The 27,978-nt window shown below is 38.3% G+C and overlaps 1 protein-coding gene across 4 annotated transcripts; it reads right to left on the bottom strand.

Annotated features, from left to right (window-relative positions):
- ZNF570 (zinc finger protein 570) lies at positions 1–26,123 on the bottom strand. 4 transcript variants are annotated; one of them, XM_013998450.2, is made up of 5 exons: positions 25,733–26,123; positions 24,880–24,954; positions 19,664–19,790; positions 19,222–19,317; positions 1–3,729 (listed from the first exon to the last, which is right to left on the bottom strand). In XM_013998450.2, exons 2-5 carry the CDS (start codon positions 24,910–24,912, stop codon positions 2,375–2,377), a joined length of 1,611 nt encoding a protein of 536 aa, XP_013853904.1. In that variant the 5' UTR covers positions 24,913–24,954; positions 25,733–26,123; the 3' UTR covers positions 1–2,374. The 4 variants fall into 4 exon arrangements, with proteins under 4 accessions (XP_013853904.1, XP_013853903.1, XP_013853902.1 ...); XM_013998449.2 differs by having other exon boundaries at positions 25,814–25,979; XM_013998448.2 differs by having other exon boundaries at positions 25,716–25,842.

Below are 27,978 nucleotides of genomic sequence, written 5' to 3'. Positions count from 1 at the left end.
TTACATAAATGTTTTTTTAATTATGAAATATTTTAAATATACAGAAAGATACAGAGAATAAAAGCCCACAACCTGCTTTATCAATTAAGAAGAATTGGCCATAGCTGCTTATTTTTTTAAAGAAATAAATGATTAAAAGATAGCTCCCTTTGAATTCTTTCCTCAGTCTCATTTTTTCTCCCTCCCCAGAGGTCATCACAATTTGATGATTATTTTGTCACGAATGTTATTACATTATTTCCATATGGTATTTAGCCATGAAAAAGATACATGGTATTGATGTGCATGTTTTCAAATTTTATATAAGTAAGTGGAACCATATCATACAAAATACTCTCTAGTTCACTTCTGATATTGACATGTATCCATGTTGACAGAAGTATTCTAGTTCTTCATTTTAACTCTAACTTATTTAAACTCTAATGTTATTTTGCTTGCCTTAAACTTTTCATTCTCACAAACAATGAGGTGCGTCTTCATGTACATCTCCTTAAATACATGAGGAGAGGGGTCTGTAGAGGCTTAAGTGTGGAATGGCTGGGTCAGCGAGTATCCGTATCTTCAACTTGACTAGGTACTGACAGATTATCCTTTATAAAAAACTATTATCAACTGCACTGCGTGAAAGAACATTCCTATTGCTCCACATCTTTTCACTAATTGGTAATGTGATGCTTATGTTAATATGAAGATTTTGAAATAGTTCATTATAGTTTACTTTGTTTCTCTTATTACTGTGATATATATTGTCAGCTATTCTAACACCCTCAAATCCAACCTTTCTCTACTGGTGTAAACCATTTTATCATATGTAAAATTTCTTATAAAGAAATCAGGTTCAGTAATTTTCCTGCTGTTCTTTAGAACTCACACTTAAAAAGATGAATTTCAAAACAAAGTGGAATAAAGGGAAAAAAGGCCCATTGAGGAATTCTGGTTGGACTTGCAGTGAATTTGTGAATTAGGAATAACTGATAACTTTATTATCTTGAGTCTTTTCAGCTTAAGCCTATATAATACTGTTCAATTTATTACTCTTCAGTTTTCTGCACCTAGAACATCTATTGTTTTAACTCCATGAGGACATGGTTGTTGCTTTGATTATGTTACCCCTCATGTCCAAATCAATGTGTAGCAAACAGTAGCTACTCAATATTCACTGAATGAACTATATGTAACACACACATATATATATACATGTGTATGGTTATAGTTTCCTTCCCTCAATCCCCTTTTGGTTTTAATTTTATAATCACTTGATAACAAGTTATAAACTTTATACTTTTTCTATGGCATGAACAGTTTAAATGCTTTTGAATTACCTCAATTCACGCATACAATTACTTGAGGCTGATGCCTTTTTATGGTACAGTATGAATTTCTGTGTTTATTGGGTTTGGGGAGTTAATTGCAATACTCGCTGTTCTTTTCTTGCTCTAAATGTAAGTTCTGTATTCTCAGTGAGTCTTCATTTTCTTTATTTTAATTAGCTTATCCAATTCTTTCTCTTTAGAAACTTCCCAAAACTGGTTGTGTTATAGTTCTACTACTTGTGTCTATATCAGTTACTCACCTAGAGTACAAATGCTTCCCCATATTTTCTAAAGTTTTTAGATTTTCCCAGTTCTGACCTGCTGCTTCCCATGAATGCTCTTCTTTGTCTGATTAGGAATTCGTTTTAGCTGTAAGGAGTAAATGAGTTAATAAATGCTGAGTATGTAGAACAGTGCCTGGTGCACTCTTTACATGTTAGTTATTATTACTTAATTGAGTATCTGCTATATTTGATGTACTATGTGAAGTACTTTGCATGCAATTTTCTTACTTTATATGCACCAATCTACAATAGACACTATTTCACTTAATACTCACATTTCTACAATGCAGTATCATTGTTATCCCTATTTTAAGAATTAAAGAATGCCCTGAGGTTTAGATAAGTCAAGCAAATTACTCAAAGTCACACAATGCCACAGTAGTGGTAGAGCTATGATTTTCCAGAATCTAAGCTCTTAGTCCTGGGAAGTGCCTAGTGCCCAGAGAGGGAGACTAGAATAAAATAAGGCTGAAAGGTATATAAGGACCAGATAATGAAGCTCCTCATACAGTTTTAAAGACTGTGGATATTAACTTGAGAACAATAGCAAGCCAAAAAAACTTTTAACTGGAGGCAGTGATGTATATATTCCTACACTTCAAAAAAAGATCAGTTTGGGTTCATGGTGGGAAATGAACTCAAGAGAACCAAAAGTTAATACAGGAAGACCTGTTAGAAAGCTATAGCAGTGATCCAGATGAGATGAACCTTAGACTAGGATGTCAACATTAGAGATGGAAAAAAGAATATCATTTCTGGAAGTATTTATGGGATAGTCTACAGGACTTGGTGATTGGCTGGATTGGGTGGTGAGAGGGACTCCCCAAGATGAATTCTCTGATGATGAGCAAGATGTGCATGCTGCCTAAAGGTTTTCTTGCATTCCTTACATTCATAGGGTCTCTCTCCTGTATGAATTCTCTGATGTTGGGCAAGGGATCCACAGTAACTAAATGCCTTTCCACAAACATTACATTCATAAGGCTTCTCTCCAGTATGAACTCTCTGATGTTGAGTAAGGGATGAATCATTGCTAAAAGCCTTCCCACATTTAATACATTCATAGGGTTTCTCTCCAGTATGAACTCTCTGATGTTGAGCAAGGTAGGCAATCTGGCTGAATGCTTTCCTACATTGCTGACATTTATAAGGTTTTTCTCCAGTATGAATTCTCTGATGCTGAGCAAGATGTGAATTCTGGCTGAAGGCCTTCCCACATTCTTTACATTCATAGGGTCTCTCTCCCGTATGTATTCTCTGATGTACAGTAAGGTATGCACGAAGGCTAAATGCCTTCCCGCAAACATTACATTCATAAGGTTTCTCCCCAGTATGAACTCTCTGGTGTTGAGCAATAGATGATCTATTGCTAAAAGCCTTCCCACATTCAATACATTCGTAGGGTTTCTCTCCAGTATGAACTCTCTGATGCTGAGCAAGGTAAGCAAACTGGCTGAAGGCTTTCCTACACACTTTGCATTCATAAGGTTTTTCTCCAGTATGAACTCTCAGGTGTTGAACTAGATGTGCATTCTGACTGAAGGCTTTTCTACATTCTTTACATTCATAGGGTTTCTCTCCAGTATGAATCCTTTGATGCTGAACAAGATTTGATCTCTGGCTAAAGGCTTTCCCACATTCTACACATTTATAGGGCTTCTCTCCAGTATGAATTCTTTGATGAAGAGTAAGGGATGAGCTCTGGCTGAAGACTTTTTCACAGTCATTACACTTCAGAAGTTTCTTCTCTGTAAAAATACCCTTGGACTTAATGGCCATTAATTTTTTTTTAAAGCTTTTCTGTGTGTTATGTTTATGTACTTTCTCCTCTTTGGGGATTATCTGTTGTGTATGAAGTAGTGTGCTGGGATGAAAACTTCCCCAAGTTTTGTTATATTCTTGTCCTCTCTCATCAACAGAGGTTTCTTCATGAGTGATTGTCTCTTCCTTGAAACATGCCTTCTGATTCACTGGTTGCCTCTCAAAATGGCCTTCACATTTCCATTCTTCTTTCAAACTGGAGTATTCAAGGCCACAACTTGTAAGTTTTTCTATTACCTTCTGAGATGATTGTGCTTCATAAATATCATGCTTTGGGGTCATCTCTTTAGTCTCACACATAGATTCCCAATCTGAAAAATATTAAGAAAAAATGTCTCCTCTATTGTGTACTAAAAGGTACATTTATGAAAGTACACTCATAAAGTATGTGAATTTAATGGGAAATAATACCCATAAGAACATTGGCTTTTGTAGTTCTGAAGTGTATAAGAACAGAAACTAATATAGGTCATAGAGAAACTTAAGGAGGAATGATTAGAATCATAAGAAAATCAATAAGGTTAAGTCTCAGGTGAAGAAGAAATTATGTAGGTGGTTGGATTCAGTTATAATTTTATGCATATATGAATAATAGAGGAACTGAAATAGTCTCCATTCTTATAATTACTTCTTTCAAGAACATTCATTGAACTTTGTGCTAGGTTCTATATGCTTTTGATACTAGAGTAAACAAAATAAAGATCCTTACCTTCACAGACCTTATATTCTTGAGGCAGACAGGAAATACATGCTAAATGAGCAAACTTTATTGTCTGTAAGAAGGTACTAAGTGCTATAGAGAAAAGAAAGGGTAATAATAGAGATCAGGAGTGTCGGTAAAGTCAAAGGTAGGAATCATTGAGGAAGTTCATGTTGTGGCTCAGTGGGTTACAAACCCAGCTAGTACCATGAGGATGTGGGTTCAATCCCTAGCCTCACTCGTGGGTTAAGGATCTGGTGTTGCCATGAGTCATGGCATAGGTTGCAGACATGGTTTGGATCCCACACTGCTGTGGCTGTGGCATAGGCCAGTAACTGCAGCTCTGATTTGACCCCTAGCCAGGAAACTCTGTATGCTACAAGTGCAGCCCGAAAAAGAAAAAAAAAAAAAAAAAAAGTAGGAATCATTAATGAGTTAACATTGAAGACTTGAAGGCAGCGAGAAAGTCACTTAGATATCTGGAGAAAGAGCATTTTTGGCAGAAGAAACAGCCTAAAAGTAGAAGCATGTTTGGTTTGTTTGAGGAATGGCAAGAAGGCCAGAGTGGCTAGAGAGGACTGAGCAGTAGAAGATGAAATCTGAGGGTAAAGGATAATCAGATAATTTAAGCTTTATAGACCTCCTAGGGAATTTGGCTTTTACTCTGAGTGAGATGGAGAGTGACTAAAGTGGTATAGGTACAGCAGTGACACCTAGTTCTGGTTTAATGAAAATCCTGGAAAGTGGAGAGCAAAGGGAGTAGCAAGGGGACCACTATTGTAGCAATCAACATGAAAAATGACAATGATTCAGACCAGAGAGATAGCAATGGAGGTATAGTGAGGTAGTCATATTTTAGATGTAATTTGTAGGAGAAGGCAAGAGGCTACCCTGATAGATCGGACATAAAATGTATAGAGAGATGAGACAGACATGCTTTTAAAGTTTATAGTCTGAAAAATGGAAAGATAGAATAGCCATCAAATTTGACAGGAAAGGCTAAGGGTTACAGCAAGTTTAGGTAGAGAGATATGGAAGATCCAGAGTTCAGTTTTAAACATCATAAACTGAATATGTCTTTTAGACATTGAAATGGAAATTTTGAGAAGGCAGATGTACACATGAGACTAAGTTTAAGATAGAGATCTAGGATAGGGAGTTAATATTCAAAGTATATAAACAGCTCATTCAACTCAATATTCAAAAAGCAAACAACTTGATTAAAAAATGAGCAGAAGACCTGAACAGACATTTTTTGAAAGAAGATATAAAGATGGCCAAAAGGCACATGAAGATACTCACCATCGCTAATCATCAGAGAAATACAAGTCAAAACCACAATGAAATATCACCTCATACCTGTCAGAATGGCTATCATAAAAAACACCACAAATAACAATGTTGGTGAGGATGTGGAGAAAAGGGAACCCTAGTACACTGTTGGTGGGACTGTAAACCGGTACAGCTGCTATCGAAAACAGTACAGAGGTTCCCTAGAAAACTAAAAATAGAACTCCTACATGATCCAGCAATTCCACTCCTGGGTATATATCTTAAGAAAATGAAAACACTAATTCAAAGAGATAGGGAGTTCCCGTGGTGGCATAGAGGCAACGGACCAGACTAGTATCCATGAGGACATGGGTTCAATCCCTGTCCTCATTCAGTGGGTTAAGGATCCACTGTTGCCATGAACTGTGGTGTAGATTCCAGACATGGCTTGCATCCTATGTTGCTGTGGCTGTGATGTAGGCCAGCAGCAATAGATCTGATTCAGCCCCTAGCCTGGGAATTTCCATGTGCTGCAGGTGCGGCCCTAAAAAGACCAAAAAAAAAAGATATATGCATCCCAATGTTCAGAGCAGTATTATTTACAACAGTTAAGATATGGAAAGGAAGTAACCCAAGTATCAATCAGCAGATTAATGGATAAAGACCTGGTGTGTGTATGTATGTATACACACACACAGAATACCACCCAGTTATAAAAAAGAATGAAATTCTGCCATTTGAAAAAACATGGATGGACCTGGAGGGTATTATTCTTAGTGAAATAAATGAGACAAAGACAAATACTGTATGTTACCACTTATACAAGGAATCTAAAAAATAAAATGAATATAACAAAACAGAAACAGATTCATAGAGAACAAACTAGTAGTTACCAGTGAGGAGGGGAAGCAAGAAAATGCAAGAAAGACGTAGAGGATTTAAAGGTACAAACTACTATTTATAAAATACATAAGCTACAAGGATATATTATTACAGCACAGGGAATATAGCCAGTGTTTTATAATTACTATAAATGGAGTATAACCTATATAATTTTTTTAAGCCCATACCGGCAGCATATGGACATTCCCAGGCTACAGTCGAATCAGAGCTGGACGACTATGCTATAGCCACAGCAATACCTGATCCTAGCCACACCTGCAACCTATGCTGCAGCTTGTAGCAATGCCGGAACCTTAACCCTGAGTGGGACCAGGGATTAAACCTGCATCCTCAGGGAGACTGAGTCACAATGGAATGCTATACAATTTTTGAATCACTATGTTGCATTCCTGAAAACAATATAATATGGTAAATCAAGTATAGCTCAACAATAACAAAAAAGATAGAAGTCTAGAGATTTTTAAATTGGGAGTTGCCAGCATAGTGATGTTATTTTAAAAGACTATATCACCAAGACAATGAGTATATATTGAAGAGAAGGGAGCAAGGAATGAAACCTGGAGCACCCCTATATTAAGATATTTAGGAAGAGAAGAAACCAAAAAAAATTAAGAAGGACAAATGTAAAAAAGAAAAATACGGAGTTCCCATCATGGTTAACGAACCCGACTAGCATCCATGAGGATGTGGGTCCGATCCCTAGCCTCGCTCAGTGGGTTAAGGACCCAGTGTGGCCATGAGCTGTGGTGTAGGTCGAAGAGCGGCTCAGACCCCTCGTTGCTGTGGTTCTGGCGTAGGCCAGCAGCTACAGCTCAGATTGGACCCCTAGCCTGGGAACCTCCATATGCTGCCAGTGCGGCCCTAAAAAGACAGACAGAAAAAAAAAAAAAAAAAAAAAAAAAGAAAGAAAAATATCAGGGCTAAGAACATTAATACCACATGATATTAAAGGTTATAATAAAAATCATCTTGTTCAATTATTTATACTGAAAAAGAATAAAATACACTTTCACAATGGAACACAGTTTGGAATATATTAAGAAATGTCACAAAGTAACTAGCAAAACAACAGCTAATAACAGTAACTATTAAAAAGAAATGTCTTTTATGACAAAGAGTAATTAGATAAATAAAAGGCACATAGTAGAATGTAGAAGCTATGTGTAATTACTGTACTATTTATACTTCTTTTTTTCAAATAAGAATGTTATTTTGTGAATTTAAATTTTAAAGAGCAATAGCAGAAACATAAAGAAAATAATTAACCTCAAAAGATGGCTTTAACACTGACAACAACAATGAAGAGGGAAAATACCCTAGAAATAAACTCTACAAAAAGAGAAGAAAAGCTTTAGGATCCTCATGAGGGACCATCCCCAAAAATTTGAATAAAAGGAGAGGATGAACACTTTGCTTTTATATATGAGTAATCAACAATGTAAAGCCAGTAAGTCTTACTAAATTAACCTATTATGCCTGTTCAATTACAGCCAGACCCTACTGTGATTTCTTAAAATAACTGTGCAGTAAAGAATCTGGCAGGTCTTTGTCCCTATTTCCCAAGAGGTAACTTCTAAACTCCTGGAAGGAGTGTCTTTGTTATTCATGGTGAACCCTTAGGGCTATACCTGAGAGTTAATAGTAATAAAGTGTCTTATGATGAGCCCCTAGATAGATGCTAATGAGATTGACTCAGGTTGGAGACTGGTCATGCTGGAAAGACAAACCATATGAATAAAGGGTTTAAGCTCTGAGCCATCATAATATCAGCCTGACTTTTGGAAAAGGAAGGAAGGCTGGAGATTGAGTCACTTGAGTAATGATTCATTCAATCATGCCTGCATAATGAAATGGAAAAAAAAGCAAAAGAAAAAACACCAAGTTCCTTCCCTCCTCACTCAGGAAAAAACCAAACTCTGAACACTGAAGCTTGAGAGAACTTCCCTGATTGGTAATATTCTTTTGAATATTAAGATGCCTCATGGGTCCTTTAGGATAACAGAAGCTTCACATTAAAAAAAAAAAAAAAGGAATTCCCATTATGGCTCAGTGGGTTAAGAACCCAACACTGTATCCACGAAGATGCAGGTTCAATCCCTGGCCTTGCTCAGTGAGTTAAGGATCCAGCATTGCTAGGCCAGGGATCAAACCTTTGCCACAAAAGGAATCTGAGCCACAGCAGTGACCATGCTGGATCCTTAATTCAGTATACCACCAGGGAACAACCAAGAATTTTTTTTTTTAAATCCTAAAAGTTCACAAAGAAAATAAACATGAATTCAGGATAGACTATAAGTTAGCTCATAAGGCAAGACAATAAATTTTAAAAGATTGAAATCTTACTAAGTACCTTCTTTACTCATAATAGGAAACCAGAAATCAACAGCAAAATGAAAACTGGAAAATCCACAAATACGTGAAATTAACATACAATGAGCCAAAGAAGAAATCACAGAGTTTAAAAATATCTTAAGACAAATGAAAATAAAAATACAACACACCAAAATTTATGGGGTTCATCAAAGGAAATACTTGGAAATTTATAAAGATCTCAAATTAACAATATTAATGAAGCTGAAAAAGAGCAAACCAAGTCTAGAAGAGAATAGGAGAATAATAAATATTCAAACAGGGATAAACCAAATCAAGAATAAAAAAATAACAGAGGAGTTCCCGTTGTGGCTCAGTGGTTAACAAATCCGACTAGGAACGATGAGGTTGCAGGTTCAATCCCTGGCCTTGCTCAGTGGGTTAAGGCTCTGGTGTTGCCGTGAGCTGTGGCGTAGGTCACAGATGCAGCTTGGATCCTGTGTTGCTGTGGCTCTGGTGTAGGCTGGCAGCTACAGCTCCAATTAGATCCCTAGCCTAGGAACCTCCATATGCTGCAGGAGCAGCCCCAGAAAAGGCAAAAAGACAAAAAAAAAAAAACAAAAAAACCCAACAAAAAAACACAAAAAAACAGAAAGAATCAACTAAACCAAGAGTTTCTACAAAACTGATGAACTCTTAATTAGACTAAGGGAAAAAGAACAGGGAGTTCCTGTTGTGACTCAGTGGGTTAAGAAGCCAACATGGCGTCTGTATGTGGGTTCAATATCTGGCCTCACTCAGTGTGTTGAGGATCTGGTGTTGCTGTAAGATCCAGTGTGGGTCACAGATGCAGCTCAGATCCAGTGTTGCTATGGCTGTGGTGTAGGCCTGCAGCTGCAGCTCCGATTCAACCCCTGGCAGGAACTTCCAAATCCCGCAGGTTCAGCTATATAAAAAGAAAAAGAAAAAAGAAATAAAGAGCAATTCAACTAAAGTTAGAAATGCAAGAGTGGACATTACTACCAATTTTACAAAATAAAAAAGATTGTAAGAGTATTATAAACAACTGTATGCCAATTAATTGGATAAACTAGATAAAGTGAACAAATTCTAAGAAACACATAATCTACCAAGACTGAATGATAAAGAAATAGAAAACCTGGCAAGACTCATAACTACTAAGGAGATTGAACCAGTAATCAAAAATCTTCAAACAAAATTCTTGCAGTTGCACAGTGGGTTAAGAATCTGACTTCAGTGGCCCAATCCCCAGCCTGGCACAGTGAGTTAAAGAATCCAGTATGTTACAGGTGTGGCTTGGATTCAGTTCTTGGCTCAGGAACTTCCATATGCTGCAGGTATGGCCATTAAAAAAAAAAAAAAAAAAAAAAAAAAAAAAAAATTCCTAACAAAGAAAAGCCTAGGGTGAGAGAAGTGTCAGTGGTTACTCCTATCACACATTTAAAGAATTAACACCAACCTTCTCAAACTTTTCCAGAAAGCTGAAGAGGAAGGAAGACTTCCAAACTTACCCTATGAGGTCAGCATTACCCTGATAACAAAGCCAGACTAAGATGCTCCAAAAAAACCACAGACTAATATCCCTTATGAATACTGATGTGAAAATCTTTAAGAATATACTAGCAAACTGATTTCAACAACATGTTATAAGGATAATACACCATGACAAAGTGGGATTTATTCCTGGAATGCAGGGATGGTTTGGCAAATATCAATGTAATACACCACTTTAACAGAATGAAGAAAAAAATATTATCATTTCAAATGATGCAGAAAAAGCATTTGACAATATTCAACACCCTTTTATGATAAAAATGTTCAACATACTAAAAATAGAAGGAAGATTTAACATAATAAAAGCCATATGCGAAAATCTCATAGCTAATATATCCCGTAGGGAAAGACTCAGAGCTTTCCTTTAAGATCAGGAACAAGACAGAGATGCTCTCTTTCATCACTTTTAGTCAACTGTGACAGTACTGGACATTCTTGCCAGAGAAATTAGGCAAGAAAAACAAATTAAAAACATCCAAATTAGAAAGGAAGAAATAAAATTATTTGCTTGTAGACAACATGATCTTACATGTAGAAACACTAAATGTTCCACAAAAGAAAAGATAAACACCTGTTATAACTAATAAATTCAGCACAGTAGCAGAATACAAAGTCAATACACACAAATCAGTTGCATTTCTATACACTAACAATAATCTGAAAAGAAAATTAAGAAAACAATTCCATTTACAATAGTATCACAAAGAATAAAGTACTTAGGAATTAATGAAGGAGGTAAAAGACTTGTACAATGAAAACTACAAAATATTGCTGAAAGAAATTTAGGATACAAATAAATGGAGACATCCTGTATTCATGAATTAGAAGTTAATACTGTTAAGATGTCCATACTACCTAAAGCTATCTACAAATTCAATGCGATACCTGTCAAAATCCCAATAATGCTTTTTCCAGAAAGAGAAGAATAGATCCTGAAATTCATATGTAAACTCGGTGGACCCATAATAGCCAAAACAGTCTTGAAAAAGAAGAACAAAGTTGGAAATCTCACCCTTCCTGGTTTTCAAACCTTCTGTTGTTGTTGTTGCTTTTTAGGGCTGCATATGGAGGTTCCCAGGTTAGAGAGCAAATTGGAGCAGTGGCTGCCGGTCTATACCACATCCATAGCAACAAGGGATCCGAAGCCATGCCTGTGACTTATACCACAGCTCACCACAATGCCAGATTCTTAACCCATTGAGCGAGGCCAAGGATTGAACCTGCATCCTCATGGATACTAGTTGGGTTTTTTTTTTGTTTTGTTTTGTTTTTGTCTTTTTTTGTCTTTTTGTCTTTGTTGTTGTTGTTGTTGTTGTTGCTATTTCTTGGGCCGCTCCCGCGGCATATGGAGGTTCCCAGGCTAGGGATCGAATCGGAGCTGTAGCCACCGGCCTACGCCAGAGGCACAGCAACGCAGGATCCAAGCCGCGTCTGCAACCTACACCACAGCTCACGGCAACGCCGGATCGTTAACCCACTGAGCAAGGGCAGGGACCGAACCCGCAACCTCATGGTTCCTAGTCGGATTTGTTAACCACTGCGCCACGACGGGAACTCCCTAGTTGGGTTTTTTACTGCTGAGCCGCAATGGGAACCCCCTGGTTTCAAAACTTATTATAAGACTTAGTACTCCAAACAGTGGGGCACTGGCATAAAGATAGATCTATATACCAATGGAAAAGAAGATAGTGCGGAAATAAACCCTGCTATTTATGGTCAAATGATTTTTGACAAGTGTGCAAAGACCATTCCATGGTGAAAGGACAGGCTTTTCAGTAAATGGTGCTGGAAAAATTAAATATCCACATGCAAAGAAGTTGGGCCCTTACTTTACACCATGTACAAAAATTAACCCAGAATGGATTAAATGTAAAACTTAAAAAACTAAAATACACTCAGAAGGAAACACAGGGAAGAATCTTCATGACATTATATTTGGCAATAATTTCTTGGTTACGACACTAATAGCACAAGCAACAAAAGAAAAAAGCAGACAAACTGGATTTCATGAAAAAGACTTCTGTGCATCAAAGGACATAATCAACAGAGTAAAAAGCAACTCACAGAGAAATCAAAGAAAATTTTGAAAATCATATATATATCTGAAAGGGGGTTAATATCCAGAATATATAAAGAACTCCTAAAACTCAACAAGAACACAATTAGATTAGCAGACTGGTCAGGAGCTCCAGCAGTGGTGCAGTGGGTTAAGAATCTGACTATAGCAGCTTGGGGTCACTGCAGAGGTGTGGGTTTGCATCCTAGCCTAGTGCAGTGGATTTAAGGATCCTGGGCTGCAGCTGCTGCATAGATTGCAGCTGTGGCTGTGGCTATGATTTATTCCGTGGTCCTGGTACTTCTATATGCTGCGGGTGCAGCTATAGTTAAAGACTGGTCAAAAAAATGTTTGGCTATGTACTATTTACAAAAGAAACACATAGAAAGTGAGTAAAGGGGTGGGAAAAACTACACTAAGTAAATATTAACAAAAGAACGCTTAATATATTTATATTAACATCAACCTAAATAGTTAAGGGAAGAATCATCACTAGATTTTAAAAGTAAAAACAATATAAGAATTCACTAGAAAGATAATCCTTATGGAATTACAAGAAAAATAATCTCCAAAACATATCACTTAATAAAATACCTTCAAAATATTGCTTAAAGAGATTTTTTTAAATCAATAAGGACACACAAGTGACCAGCAAAATTATTGAACTTAATCCAATGAACGTACATCAAATGCTATACTCCACAAGCAGCAAACACATTTTCCAGAGTATACAGAATATTTACCAAAATCAACCCCAAGACATAAAAGACGTTTCAAAGTATTTTCAAAGAATGCATATTAGACAGACCATATCCTCCAACCACAATGCAGTTAAACCAAAGAAAAAATGTAAATTTGGAACTTAAAGCTTCCAAATAATCCATGAGTCATGAAAAAAAAAAATCAAAGGAAATAGGAAAATGCTAAGATGTACATGATAGCAAAAATAGTACATACCAAAACATGTGGACTATATTCCTAATATGGTCTTAAATGCTTATAATAGAAACGAAAAAGCCTTAAAACACTGAATTGTCTAATTTTAAAAAATTAAAAAAAGAAAATAGCATAAATAAATGTAGGGAGAATAAAACAGTAATAGAGGAGAAATATATGAAAATTTTTATTTATTTTTATTTTTTTATTTTTTTGGTCTTTTTGCTTTTTCTAGGGCTGCTTCTGCGGCATATGGAGGTTCTCAGGCTAGGGGTCTAATTGGAGCTGTAGCCACCAGCCTACACCAGAGCCACAGCAACTCAGGATCCAAGCTGAGTCTGCAACCTACACCACAGCTCATGGCAACGTGGGATCTTTAACCTACTGAGCGAGGCCAGGGATCGAACCTATAACCTCATGGTTCCTAGTCAGATTTGTTAACCACTGAGCCACGACAGGAACTCCATGAAAAATTTTAAAAGATAAGTTAGGATCAGTGAAATAAAAAATATCTAAAAACAGTAAATTTAAAGATTTGTTTCTCCCTTTCTAGGAGGAAAAAGATAATTACATATACTAATTATACATAATTACATATACTACCAATTTAAGAGAAAATGATGAACAGCTTGATCTCATACATTTGAGAACTCACATGAGAAGTATAAATTCTTCGAAAAAATACCATAACTCTACAACTATAGGAGAAATAAAAGACATAGACTCTTAAAACAAAAACTGAATTATTAGTTTAAATTCTTTTCACACACAAAAACTCCCAGGCCAAGATGAACAAAATTCTACCAAATATTCAAAAAATAAATAATTTTTATTTTACACAAATTATTCTAAGGAAGAAAAATCAGGAAAATACTCACCAACAGATTTTATATTTTCGTTTTGTTTTTCGTTTTTGTTTTTGTCTTTTTGGGCCATCCCTGCAGCATATGGAGGTTCCCAGGCTACGGGTCAAATTGCAGCTGTAGCCGCCGGCCTATACCACAGCCACAGCACTACCAGAACCCAGCTGTGTCTGCCACCTTCGCCACAGCTCACAGCAATGGCTGATCCTTAACCCACTGAGCAAGGCCAGGGATTGAACCTGCATACCTCACAGATACTAGTCAGATTCATTTCTGCTGAGCCAAGGCGGGAATTCCAACCAACAGATTTTATAAGACTAGGACATAAGTCAACTATACTTTAATTAAAGAAATGGAAGAAAAAAAAAAAAAAAAAAAACGACCTTGATTCCAAAATCTGGCAAGAAGAGTGAAGGGAAAGTTGAAGGCCAACCTCACTGACAAACACAGATGCAAAAAATCTGAGCAAAATAATGGCAAGTCACAACTATCCATGAATGGAAAAGATAAAGATGGGTTTGTCTCAGGAATACAAGATTGATTCAACATTTCAAATGTCATATGTAATTCACTACATAAACAGATGAAAAAGTAAAAATCATCTCATCATCTATAGATACACAAAAACATTTATTAAAACTCAAAAGCTTTCCACAATCAAAACTCTAGCAAACAGTAATGAAAGGATATCTACTGGAAACCTTTAAACATCAGAATTATTAATAATGAAATATTAAAGCAATTTCATTGAGACCAGAAGTTGCTAAAAATGTCTGCCATCACTTCTTTGGTGCATACTGTAATGGAGACCTTTTTTTTTCTTCTTTTTTTAGGGTCACACCTGTGGCATGTGGAAGTTCCCAGGCTAAGGGTCGAGTAGGTGTTATAGCTGTCAACCTATACCACAGCTACAGCAACACGGGATCCAAGCCACATCTGTGCCCTTACCACAGCTCATGGCAATGCTCAATCCTTAACCCACTGAGTAGGGCCAGGGAGTGAACTCACATCCTCATGGATACTAGCTGGGTTCGTTACCACTGAGCCACAATAAGAACTCCTATATTAGAAATCTAAGACAGGAAAAAAAAAAAAAAAAGAAAGAAATCTAAGACAGGGTAATAGAAAAAGGAAATTAAGGGTGTAAGACTCTAAAATGAAGAAATTGCCATTATTCACAGATGTGTCTGCCCACAGAAAAAGCCAAATAAATTTAAAAATTACTGGTATGAATAACAGAGCTTTGGCAATGTTGCTGAATATAAGGTCAAATATAAAAGTTAACTATGTATGAACAACAAATTGAAAACACAGACAACATTTAACATAGGAATAAAACTAAGAGGCCTAGGAATTAATCTAATAGAAGATGTCTCATGTTGCAACAGAACAAAGGGTGGGGGAAAAAAATGTAATGTATACATGTAAGGATAACTTGATCCCCCTGCTGTACAGTGGGAAAATAAAATAAAAATAAAAATAAAAAGAAGATGTGCATTGGCCTTTATGGAGAAAACTATGAAAAATACTGAATTTAAAAACCTAAATAAATGGAGAGATAAACTATATTTACAAATAGAAGAAATTTTCAAAAGTGATATATAGAATAAATAAAATTTGAACCAAAAGCCAATAGCTTTTTGTAGTTTTCTAGAGGAAACTGACAAGCTAACCTAAACTTTATTGAGTCAGCCAAAGGGAAAACAAAAAATTCTGAAGAACATAAAGTGTGGTGCTTATCCTAATGGACATTCAGTCTTACATTAACATATTTTATTTAAGATGGTGTGATATGGAGTTCCTGTTGTGGCTCAGTGGGTTAAGAACCTGACATTGTCTCTGTGAAGATGCAGGTTCGATCCCTGGCTTCACTCAGTAGGTTAAGGATCTGGCATTGCCACAAGCTGTGGGCATAGGTCACAGATGCAGCTCAGATCCAGTGTTGCTGTGGTATAGACTTGCAGCTGCAGCTCTGATTCGACTCCTAGCCTGAGAACTTCTGTATGCCACAGGTGTGGCCCTAAAAAGGGGGAGAAATAAAAAGGTAGTGTGGAACTGGTGTGAAAAAAAAAAGGAAGCAGAGATGAATGGAATGGAACAGAGCTCAAAATCAGACCCACAGATATACTGTAACCTGATATATTAAGAGGTAACATTTGGAACAAGGAGCAAAGAGTGCTCATTTCTTCAGTAAATGTCCAGGACATTTGGTTTTCCATAGGAGTAGAAATTAAATACTTCAATCTCAAAAATCAATTTCAATTGGATTATGGCTCTAGTTATGAAAGGCAAATCTTGAGAAGATAATTTGAGAACATCTAGATGACTTCAGAAAACAGAAAGGTTTCTTAAAACAAAATATCAAAAACATAAACTACACAAATCAAAATCACAATGAGATCAGGGAGTTCCCATCGTGGCTCAGCAGAAACGAATCTGACTAGCATCCATGAGGACGCAGGTTCAATCAATCTCTGGCCCTGCTCAGTGGGTTAAGGATCTTTAAGGATCTGGCGTTGCTGTGAGCTGTGGTGTAGGTCGCAGATGCAGCTTGGATCCCACGTTGCTGTGGTGTAGGCCGGCAGCTACAGCTCCAATTTGACCCCTAGCCTGGGAATCTCCATATGCCACAGACAAAATCAAACAAAGGAAAAACACATACACAATAAGATCATCTTACAAAAGTCAGAATGTTTATCATTAAGAACACAAATAGGGAGTTCCTTCTGTGGCATGGTGGGTTAAGAATCCAACTGCAGCTGCTCGGGTCACTGCAGAGGTGGGGTTGGATCCCCTGCCCAGCCCTGTGGGTTAAAAGGTTCAGTGTTGCCACAGCTGTGGTGTAGGTCACAGCTGTGGTGTAGGTCACAGCTGTGGCTCAGATTTGATTCCTAATTCGGGGATTATACTTCCACATGACATGGATGAGGCCATTAAAAAAAAGGCCACAAATAATAAATGTTGGCAAGGATGTGGAGAAAAGGGAACCCTCCTGCATTGTTGGTAGGAATGTACATTGATGCAGTCACTATGGAAAACAGCAAGGAAGTTCTTCAGAAAACTAAAAATAGAACTTTTTTTATAGTTCTGTTATGTAAAATATGATCCAGCAGTTCCACTTCTGGGTATATACACAAAGAAAATGAAAACACTAATTCAAAAAGATACATGCACCCCAATGTTCAGAGCAGCATTATTTACAATAGCCAAGATATGGAAGTGACCTAAGTGTCCATCAACAGACAAATGGATAAAGCTTATATATACACAATGGAATTACACATAGTAAAATAAATCAGACAAAGAAAGAAGGTATTACGCATAGTAAAATAAATCAGACAGAAAAAGATAAATACTGTATGTTATTACTTACACAAGGAATCTAAAAAATAAAAAAGCAAAAGAATATAACAAAATAGAAATCCGAATGGCCATTTATAATTATAAAAAGATGCCAATTTTTTTTTATTATTTAAGGAAATTCAGATGAGAAATATATAGAGATAATATTTCATACCCGCTAAATTTGCAAACATTTTCTTATTTTGTCAAATCTTGAGTGTGGAGCAATGAATATTCTCACACACAGTTGTTAAAAATGTAAATGAGTACAAATACTCTGGAAAGTAAAACAGTGTTATCCAGTATATTCACTATATGAACTCCAGTAGTCAGGGATAAAGTTCATAGCAGTAACATTTTAACAAAATAAAACTGAAACAACTCCAATGGCCTTCAATGGATAAACTATGGTTACATGTGGAATACATTACATTTCAACAGGAAAAAAAATTCAAGGAACAATAGCTACTAAAATCAACATGGGATAAATCTCAGGAATATAATTTTAAGTTTAAAAAGTCAGGATTATATGCACAATATTATATCCATGCATAAAAAAATTAGAAAATATGCTAATAAACATTTTGTTTAGGGCTATATGGCACAACTATAAATCAAAGTCAAGAAATAATAAGGAAATTTGTAGGAAAATGGTTACCCTAATGAGGGATGAGGATGAGCCAAGGGTAGGGAGTGGCATATGATTAGGCAGGGGTCCCCAGGGGGCCTAAAATGGCATTTTTCTCTTTCCTCAATTAAGAAGTAGGTACACATGTTTTTATTATATTATTACTTAAACTACATATATGGCTAATATATGTTTATATGTGTGATTTATTTAATAATAATAAACAAAATTCAGCCATATATTCTTTGAAACTATAACTCCACATCAAAATTTTTTCTTAGAAAACTGAGCAAGAATATAAAAGATTGGGGAGCGGCAGTGAGGGGGTGAGTTGGGGAGTGGTGCTGACAGAGATATTTACAATTCTGATTTTCTTCTGAACTTTAGTCCTGCACTTTACCTTAATGCTCCTTATGTCTATCTGAAAATCATTCCTACACCACAAGGCTAAACCCTCAGATGTTTTCTAGCTTGACTTGTGTTTTTATTAAACACCATCATCTTCCCAGTAAACCAGACTCCTTTCTCCCCTCTCTCTCTGAGCTTCCTTTATGTCAGCTTTCTTTTCATGTGTGACATGTATAGCTAAATTGTCTTTCTGCTACAAGCCCATCAATTTTTTGATCATTTATATAAATGATTAGCATCTTGTAAGTACCCTGTTTAAAGTACAGATTCATTAAATGTTGATTAAAGGGTGAATGAACTGACCTTTAAGAGAAAAAGATGGCATTTATAGAAATACTTCTACTACTATAACACTAGCACCTAACAGTTTTTGAGCTCATAGTAGGAGACTGAAACTGTTGAAAGCACTTAAAAAATATTATCCCACTTTACAGATGACAAAACAAAAGCACAGAGAGGTTAGGTAACTTTTCCAAACTTTCACTGTATGTTAAGTGTCAGCATTTGAACTTGTTACTTCAGTAACAGCTGTCTGTAGAGCTCAAAAGTTTAACATATTAGGAAAAGATTTTTTAAAGACTGGAAGAAGCTTATGAAACAGAATAGATGAAAGGAGGTAAGGCGAAAGAAGAGACAGTTCAGAATAACAACTTTGGGAGAATATTCTAAAAGGACTCAAGTTTCTACTAAGACCTAGAACACTGGAGAAGAACATGCCAACAACAAAGAAGACTGAAGAGCTGATATCTTCTAGTCAAGCTGGCCTGTAACCTGCAAAGGTTTTTGCCTGCTTATTTCTTCTTCACTCACCTGAGTACGAACCTCTTGTCAACTCTCTCTTCACTTTCCAGGGCTCCTTCCCTTGTTCCAACAACAATATCACACTTGGTTTAGAAAAACAAAGTCCTGCATTTATGAAAAAACAAAAACAAAAAACAAAAACAGAATTTGGTCATGCTGTAGATATCTCAGAACTCACATCCAATTCTTCGATCATCAGGGAAGAGGGAGCTTACAGAAAGCCAGAGAAGCTGAAGCTTCTAATATAGATTAATATTATTATTAATATCATTAATAATAATAATTAATAATAGATATGTTCATTGACAACTCCACAAAATTAACCTGTTACTTTGTTACAGGCAGCAAATGGTTAGCCAAGCACTATATACGTTATCCAAAAATTTCACAATGGTGGTAGCACAGTGCCCTTTATGAGTAGAAGCTCAGTTTTCCAAGAAGATATTCTTACCCAGTGATACTAAGATCCTGTAATTCTCCAACATCACATTACTGTACAGATGCCTTTGAGAAGAATTTAGACAATCCCACTCCTCTTGGGAGAAGTCTACAGCTACATCTCTGAAGGTCACCAACTCCTAAAATGAAATAAATAAATAATGCAACTGGAGTATCAGTGGTAACAAACCTGACTAGAATCTATGAGGACTCAGGTTCGATCCCTGGCCTTGTTTAGTGGGTTAAGGATCTGGTGTTGCTGTGAGCTGTGGTGTAGGTTGCAGATGTGGCTCGGATCCCATGCTGTTGTGGCTGTGGTGTAGGCTGACAGCTACAGCACTCATCTGACCCCTAGCCTGGGAACTTCCATATGCCGTGGGTGCAGCCCTAAAAAGACAAAATGAATTAATGAATGAATGAATTTAAAAAATGAAATAACCTTATCTCTTCCCATACTCACCGACCACTCATTCTGCCTCAGACCCACAGGGCTCTCCCTGATATTACATCCCCAAATATGTCAAACATGTCCCCCCTCAGGTTTTTGTACTTCTCATATCATCCTACATAAAAATAGCAATGCTTATACCCCAGTTCCCTATTTCCCTAGCACTGCTTATTTTTCTTCATCGTACTTAATTATTTTGTTATTTATTGTTTGCTCCAATAAATAACACTAAAATGTAAAGTCCTTGAGGCCATGTGGTTTTTGTTGTTGTTGTTTTTTGTCACTGCTATATCCCAGCTACAGAATAGTATCTGGCACATGTGAGTTAATCGAATATTTGGTGAATAAAATGAATTAATAAATGAATGGTTTGAAAAGTTCAAGAAGCTATAAGAGGACCAAAAATGAGACCACAGGAGTTTCCACTGTGGCGCAATGGGATCAGGGTGTCTTGGAAACGCTGCTGCTGGGACACAGGTTCAATCACCAGCCAGGTACAGTGGGTTAAGTATCTAGTGTTGCCACAGCTGTGGCTTGAGTCAAGACTGGATGGGCTCTGATCTCTGGCCCAGGAACTCCATATGCCATGGGGCAGCCAAAGGTGGGGATGGCGTGGGGAACGAGACCAGAAAGGGCTTGCTGTATCTCCAAAAATTCTGGTAGACCAAGCAAAGAAAATCATCAATTCCATTAAAATTCAAATACTTTAAGCCAGACTACTTGAAATTTTGTGTAAAGAAATAAGTGTTCCGCTTATAGTACAGCTTCACTGAGCAAAATTCTTAAAAATTTGGAGCTATGCTATGATTCAGCTGGATTCTGGGTTTCCATAATGTGACCACTTGATGAGAACTAACATATTATTATGTTTGTGGAGATACACACACATAAATTTTTTGACAGCTTTTTCTTTTTCTTTTAGCACCTGCAGCATATGGAAGTTCCCAGGCTAGGGGTCAAAGCAGCGCTGTAGCTGCCAGCCTACACCACGGCCACAGCCATATTATCGGGGGATCCAAGCCTCATCTGTGACCTACACCACAGCTCACAGCAAGGCCAGATCCATGACCCAATGAGCAAGGCCAGGGATTGAATCCGCATCTTGATGGACACTAGTCGGATTCGCTTCCCACTGCATCACAATGGGAATTCCTTTTTTTTTTTTTTTTTAACAAAATTAGAAGAGGTGACTATCAAAGCAAGGCTTTTTTATTTGGCATTTGATACAATTTTGTCATTGTTAAAAAAAACTTTCTCTACAAAATAAAAATTCTCCAAGAATTTCAACACTTAATAACTTTTTTCTTCTCTTTTCTTTCTTTTTTTTTTTTTAACAGCATGTGGAAGTTCCTTGGCCAGGATCAAATCCACACCATAGCAGCAATCCAAGCCATTGCAGTGACAAGCTAGGATCCTTAACCCATTGCACCACAAGAGAACTCTTTTTTCTTTTTTTTTTTTGTCTTTTTGCTCTTTCTTGGGCTGCTCCCGTGGCATATGGAGGTTCCCAGGCTAGGGGTCGAATCGGAGCTGTAGCCACCGGCCTACACCAGAGCCACAGCAACGTGGAATCCGAGCCGTGTCTGCAACCTACACCACAGCTCACAGCAATGCCGGATCCTTAACCCATTGAGCGAGGCCAGGGACCAAACCCGCAACCTCATGGTTCCTAGTCGGACTCGTTAACCACTGCGCCACGACGGGAACTCCGAGAACTTTTTTTTAATTATATGAAAGTTCTTATTTAATTATATGACATAGTTTGTGAATTTCTCCCCCTCCATCTTAAGCAGTAACATCTCCCATATATTATAGAAACACTACTGTTAAGTGTTTAGTTCTTACGGTATATATGATCCCAAAAATGTTTTTCCTTAGCTTACATAAATATATAATAAATGAATATTTTATGTCTTTAATTTATACAATGAAAATAATTATAAATGTAATATAAGGAATTTAAATTCTGACCACTGACAAAGAACCTCTTAAAATATTTGACCTCTCACCAACTACTTGGTTTCAAAATCCATTCATAAATTATAATCCAACCACTCTGAAGAAAATCAACCGTTCTCTTTACTTTTTGCCTCACAGAAACATGGCTCCCAGCAGAGAAGACTACTTCCCCTGAAGCCCTGTCATGTGGTGACTGTCTCATTTCTTGCGTCCCTTATACCACAGCACGTGGAGGTGAAGTAGGTGACCTCTCCTCCTTATAACAGTTTCCAGACCATTAGCCCAACCACTTCCCTAAAAGACACCTATTTTCAATGTCCTGAAATCAGGCTGTATCATTATCCCTCCTTGTTTTAGTTGTCTACCAATTCCTGGTATATACCAATTTTCTGTCATTCCTTGAACACTTCAGCATCTGGCTCACTATCACTCTCTCCAGTGCTACTCCCATTAATACATAATCTTTGGTCATTTCTATATCCATATAAATAGCCCTCCCCACAACCTGGCCTCAGTTTTCTGAGCGTCCCTCCTCCAATAACCTCGTGCTGCACACTTCTACAGTCACTCACTTGCATCATCATGCCCTAGACCTTGTCATTACCAATAAGTGCCAAGCCCTCCATAATCTCAACTCTCCTACTCTCACTTCCACTTCCTATTTCCAATTTTTCCCCTCTGGTACCCCAATTAGCCTAAATCTTTGACGCCACTAGAACCTACAAATCATTGATCTCGCTGCATTTTCACTGTTCCTCATCGCCACCTACCCTCACTGCCTAGAACAACCGCTTGTTATAATCACCCCCATGCATATGCCCTCAACTTCCCTGTCCCTCTCTCACTTAGCTGAACTCCCTGGTTAAACAAGTCATCACTCAGCATACTCTGGTTCTATACCCTGCATGGCTGAACTCTGCTGGAGAAATCATACCAACCATACCAGTTGGTCTCACTTTAAATTCATGATCACCAACTTCAAGTAGGCCAAAATGATACGTGTCTGTCTACTTAGGATACATTGCTCTACTCCATTCATCTCCCCCACCCTCCTAAATGACCATCTTCTCAAATCTTCAGTACTTCTTCCCCTACCCTAACTCAGCTAATGATCTTGCTTTATTTCACTGAAAAAAAAAAACCAAAAGCTATTTTAGAAGAATTTCCACAACCCTCCCCAACATCGACACATCGACTTGCATCTGTGACCATTTACTCTAACGTGATCCTGTTACTATAAATGAATAGCCCATTTTCCTAGCAAAGGCCAACCCCTCCACTTGAACTCTAGAACTCAGCTCCTCTCAAACACTTAAGCACAGTGTTCCATCAATTCCCTCCTCTTTCCTCTTCATCTTCAATTTCCCTTTCTATTGAATCTTTAACATCAGCCCACAGACATATACTCATCTTTAAAAAGCCTTGTCCACCAGTTCCTCCTTTAGTTACCATCTTTAGTCTCTCCTTCTCTTACAGCAAAACTATTTGAAAGAGTTATCTATACTTTTTATTATTTCTCTGCCTGCCACGAAGAGGAATGACATAATATGACGTGTAACAGGATCACTTTGGCTGCTCTGTTGAGAATAAAGACAGTAAGGGTAGAAATAGGGAGACAGGTTAGAAAAGCAAAGCAATAATCCAGGTGAGAGATAATGGTTTAGACCAGAATGGAAACTGAGGGTAGTAAAAAGTGGTCAGATTCTGGATAAATTTTGACGGTAGGACAAAAAGAACTTCCTGATGGAAGACTTTTAACTGGGGAGTTCTCATTATGGCTCAGTGGAAACGAATCTGACTAGCATCCAAGAGGACACAGGTTCAGTCCCTGGCCTTACTCAGTGGGTTAAGGATCTGACATTGCCATAAGCTGTGGTGCAGGTTGCAGACACAGTTCGGATCCCACGTTGCTGTGGCTGTGATGTAGGCCTGCAGCTACAGCTCTGATTAGACCCCTAGTCTGGGAACCTCCATATGCTGTGGGTGCAGCCCTAAAAAGACAAAAAAAAAAAAAAAAAAAGATTTTTAATTGGAACATCTGAGATGGGAAAGTATATAAAAGTATTACAATAGATTCTTCTGTTTCTTTCTTTGTCCCATTCAGTTTATTTTCAATAGCAGCCAGTGTGATGGGAATCAGATCATGCCCCTCCGATGCCCCAAAATTTCCAGTGGCTCATTTCACTCAGTTTGAGACAGATGAATCCGAGGTATCCATTCCACAACTAAATGAAGATGCTGAATAGGCAGTTAGATATATTCGTCTGGATTTTTGGAGAGGGTTCTGGGCTGTATACAATTTGGTAGTTGTTGGCATATTGATGGTATTTTAAGCCATGAGACGAAATGAGATCAACAAAGGAGTATAGATAGAGAAGAAGATAAGGACTAAGCCCTCTTAGTTAATAGGTGCTTAGTAAAAATCTGTTTATTGAATGAACATTTGGACAGAGACTAGAATGAATAAGTTAGTCTGTATCTGGGGGGACAGCATTCTAGGTAGAGGTAACAGTAAGTGCAAGGCCACGAGTTAAAAGTGTACTTGACTCACTAAAAGGAAGCTAGTGTGGCTGGAACTGAGTGAGTGAGTTAGAGACAGAGCGAGAAAAATTAGATGAGGTTGGAGGGATAGCCAGGGACCAAATATTTACCGCCTTGCAGGCCAGGGCAAGGACTTTAGCATTTATCCAGAATAAGGTGGGAATCCATTGGAGGATTTTAAAAAGTGATGTGATTGGTTACCCAGAAAGGTTTCAGCAGAAGGAAAGTCTGCTCTTTTGAAAAGCAGGAAAATATTTCAGGAAAGAGAAACACTAACTCACCTGGTACATGGCTTTAAGAAGTCCAACAGCCATTCTTTCCTCCCCTTGGCTCTTCACTTGAGAAATGGCACAGCCCTTAGATGAGTGAGATGAAGAAAAGAACATCAGAAACTAGGCTTTCCTTGCAGCATCCAGAATAAGCAGCATAGAATTTTTTGGCTTCTTTTTTCCTCTGTTGCACCCTTCCCTCCAATAGAGAAAGCTTAATAGAGACCTAGGAATCTAATGGCATACAATTTAACCTGTGCCTAAATCACTTCCTAATTTATTATTTTAACAACAGATTTTCTAGATTTTGCAAATAAAGACTGACTCCAAGCAATGTAACTATTTGCATAAAGACACACAGCTAATAAATAACAGCACCAAGATCAAACAAAGGTCTTCCTGACTCCACTTATCTTTCTTTCTCCTCACCAGTAGATCAGTGGCTCTGAAACTTGGTGACACACTTGGCTAGCTTTAATGGATATTGGTGGCACAGTCTCACTCAGTCCCCACTACCCTCCCCGACACACACATACATTCACAAATTCTTAAAAACTACAGCGCCAACCACCATCTTACGAAGATCACAGTCAGCGGCCATGGGTACCGGCAGACTCACACCGTCACCTCTCCCATAACACCCAGCCTCAAATATCAGTGTATCACAACCGATGGTCTCACTCACACACTCCAACCACAAAGAGGCCGAGGATACAGGAACAACAGGGGACAGAGTCCCCTCTCACCCCTACTGACAGTCTCACCTTCTGTGGCACCAACCATCGACTCACACCCACAGTCACAGAAATCTGATGTGCACAGGCATATCGGGTGACAGGCTCACGCACCGTAAGGTATCAATCACCTTCTCACACGAAGAGTCACAGAAAAGGCCCAGGACCGACGTCTGGGTGACCCACAGGCCACTCCTCAACCCACTTCCTACCTGCAGAACTGAACTGCCGGAAGATCGGGTCCCAGCCCGGAAGGCTCCGGCAACCTCCTCTCGGGCCCACCTCCTGCCCTGAATCTGAAGGAACTCAGCCTCCGCGGGCCTGGAAATAAGCGACTCGGCCTCCGGAGGACACAAAGGCGCCAGGGGCCCAGTGCTCGCGGGGGCCTCTGGGAAATGTAGTCCTAACCAGAAAAAGCCTCGGCGCGGGGGATACCAACAGCCACAGGGCGGCTCTGCTGGGGATACGTAACATCGCCCCCTACGCCCCGGCTCCTGCCACAGCGAATTCCCCCTGGCCTTGCCGGAGCGTGGAAGTCTCAATCGCTTCCTCTCTGCTTCAAACCTGGGTCCGCCACAGGACGAGGCCAAGCGTCACGCTAGACGGTTTCGGATTGAAGTGCGCAGGCACTAGGTCTCGGTCCACCTCCCTTAGTAACCAGGCGGAGAATTACAGGCAGTGTGTTAACCGCAGGGGGTCGAGTTGGTGTGTAGGGCCGCCCCTACACAAAGTGGGTGAGGATGAGGTCCCATATTCTGAGAGACGGGAAAAAAAAGTGTGGCGGGGCAGTTGGGAGTGAAGTGCGCAGATGCATTATGTTCCCTCCCGGTCCTACCTCCCACTAGGGCGTTCTTGCCCTGGGAATGAAGACCGGAGGGGAGGGGTCAGGATCTAGAAGTTCATCCCTTTGCGTATGATTCCTGTATTTGTGATTTGGTGACTGTGGATGTGAATGTGTCCCGTCTTCCTAAAATAGATCCTCTGCCGGGTATCTTCAAAGTTCCCTTACTGGCTACATACGGATGTAAATGTCTCCAACAGGTCTTCTCTGATTACACCTCTCCTTCAATACTCCATGACTCCTTAACCTGACTCTATACCCCCTTAGAACAATAGTGTTTATAATTTATTTGTTTTGGTTTCTGTCACATGACTGATTTTGTCGGTTACTGCATGACCTTTTGATCCTGTCGTGTGTGTTGAGAGACCATGCAAAAATCTTGAATGTTGGAGTGAGCATGGTGCATTTCTGTGACCATGTGTGTGATTGTGTTATTTGTGTGTGACATTTGTGAGGTTAACTATAAGAATGTACTATGATAGAAAGTGACTGGTAGAGAGTGGAGTAGGAGTGTATGGCAGACCTTGAGGATCAGACCAATGGGTGTGGGTTTTCTTGAGATCATTTCATAATAATAAGGTAGTTCATCAAGAGAAAATAATCATAAATGTTTATGCACTTAATAATAACATCAAAATACATGAAAGAAAATCTGATAAAGTTAGGAGAAGGAGATAAATCCACAATTATAATCCAGATGTTCCGCTTATACTCTCAGTAACTGTTAGAACAAGTAGGCAGAGAATCAGTTTAAAACAGAAAATTTGAAAAACACTGTCATCGACCTAACTGATATTTACAGAGCACTGCAACCAACAACAGCAAAAAATATTAATTAAAAAATAAAATAAAATGAGTTCCTTAGTGGCCTAGCAGTTAAAGATTTGGCATTGTCACTTTTATGGCTCAGTTTGATTCAACAACAAACAAATCCACAAAAACCCTAATTTTTTCAAGTGCACATGTAACATTTACAAAGATAAAAAATATTCTGGATACTTCACATTGGACAGTCACCTGTGTGGGAAGAAAAGAGGAAGCTAAATTAAATAAAGAAAATATGATTCAGGAGTTCCCATCATGGCTCAGTGGTCAATGAGTCCAACTGGGAACCATGGGGTTGCGGGTTCGGTCCCTGGCCTTCCTCAGTTGGTTAGGGATCCAGTGCTGCCGTGGGCTGTGGTGTAGGTCTCGGCCAAGGCTCGGATCCCAAGTTGCTGTGGCTCTGGCATGGGCTGGCAGCTGCAGCTCCGATTGGACCCCTGGCCTGGGAATCTCCATAGGCCACAGGTGTGGCCCTAGAAAAAACAAACAAAAAAGACAAAAAAGACAAAAAAAAAAAGAAAATATGATTCAACTTCCTTGTAAGTTATTCAATAGTGTTTTTGTGGAATGCACTGGATTATTCGATAAAAATACTGATAAAAAGTATTGATAGAAAAAATATTCTGGGCCACAAAACAAGCCTCTTTCCACAATGGAGTTAAAGTATAAATCAGTTAGCTGAAAGATAATATGGATAATTACCCAATATTT

The sequence above is a fragment of the Sus scrofa genome, chromosome 6 (genome assembly GCF_000003025.6).
Source record: "Sus scrofa isolate TJ Tabasco breed Duroc chromosome 6, Sscrofa11.1, whole genome shotgun sequence".
Classification (NCBI taxonomy): Eukaryota; Metazoa; Chordata; class Mammalia; order Artiodactyla; family Suidae; genus Sus; species Sus scrofa.
This window is presented reverse-complemented; position numbering and strand designations above follow the sequence as displayed.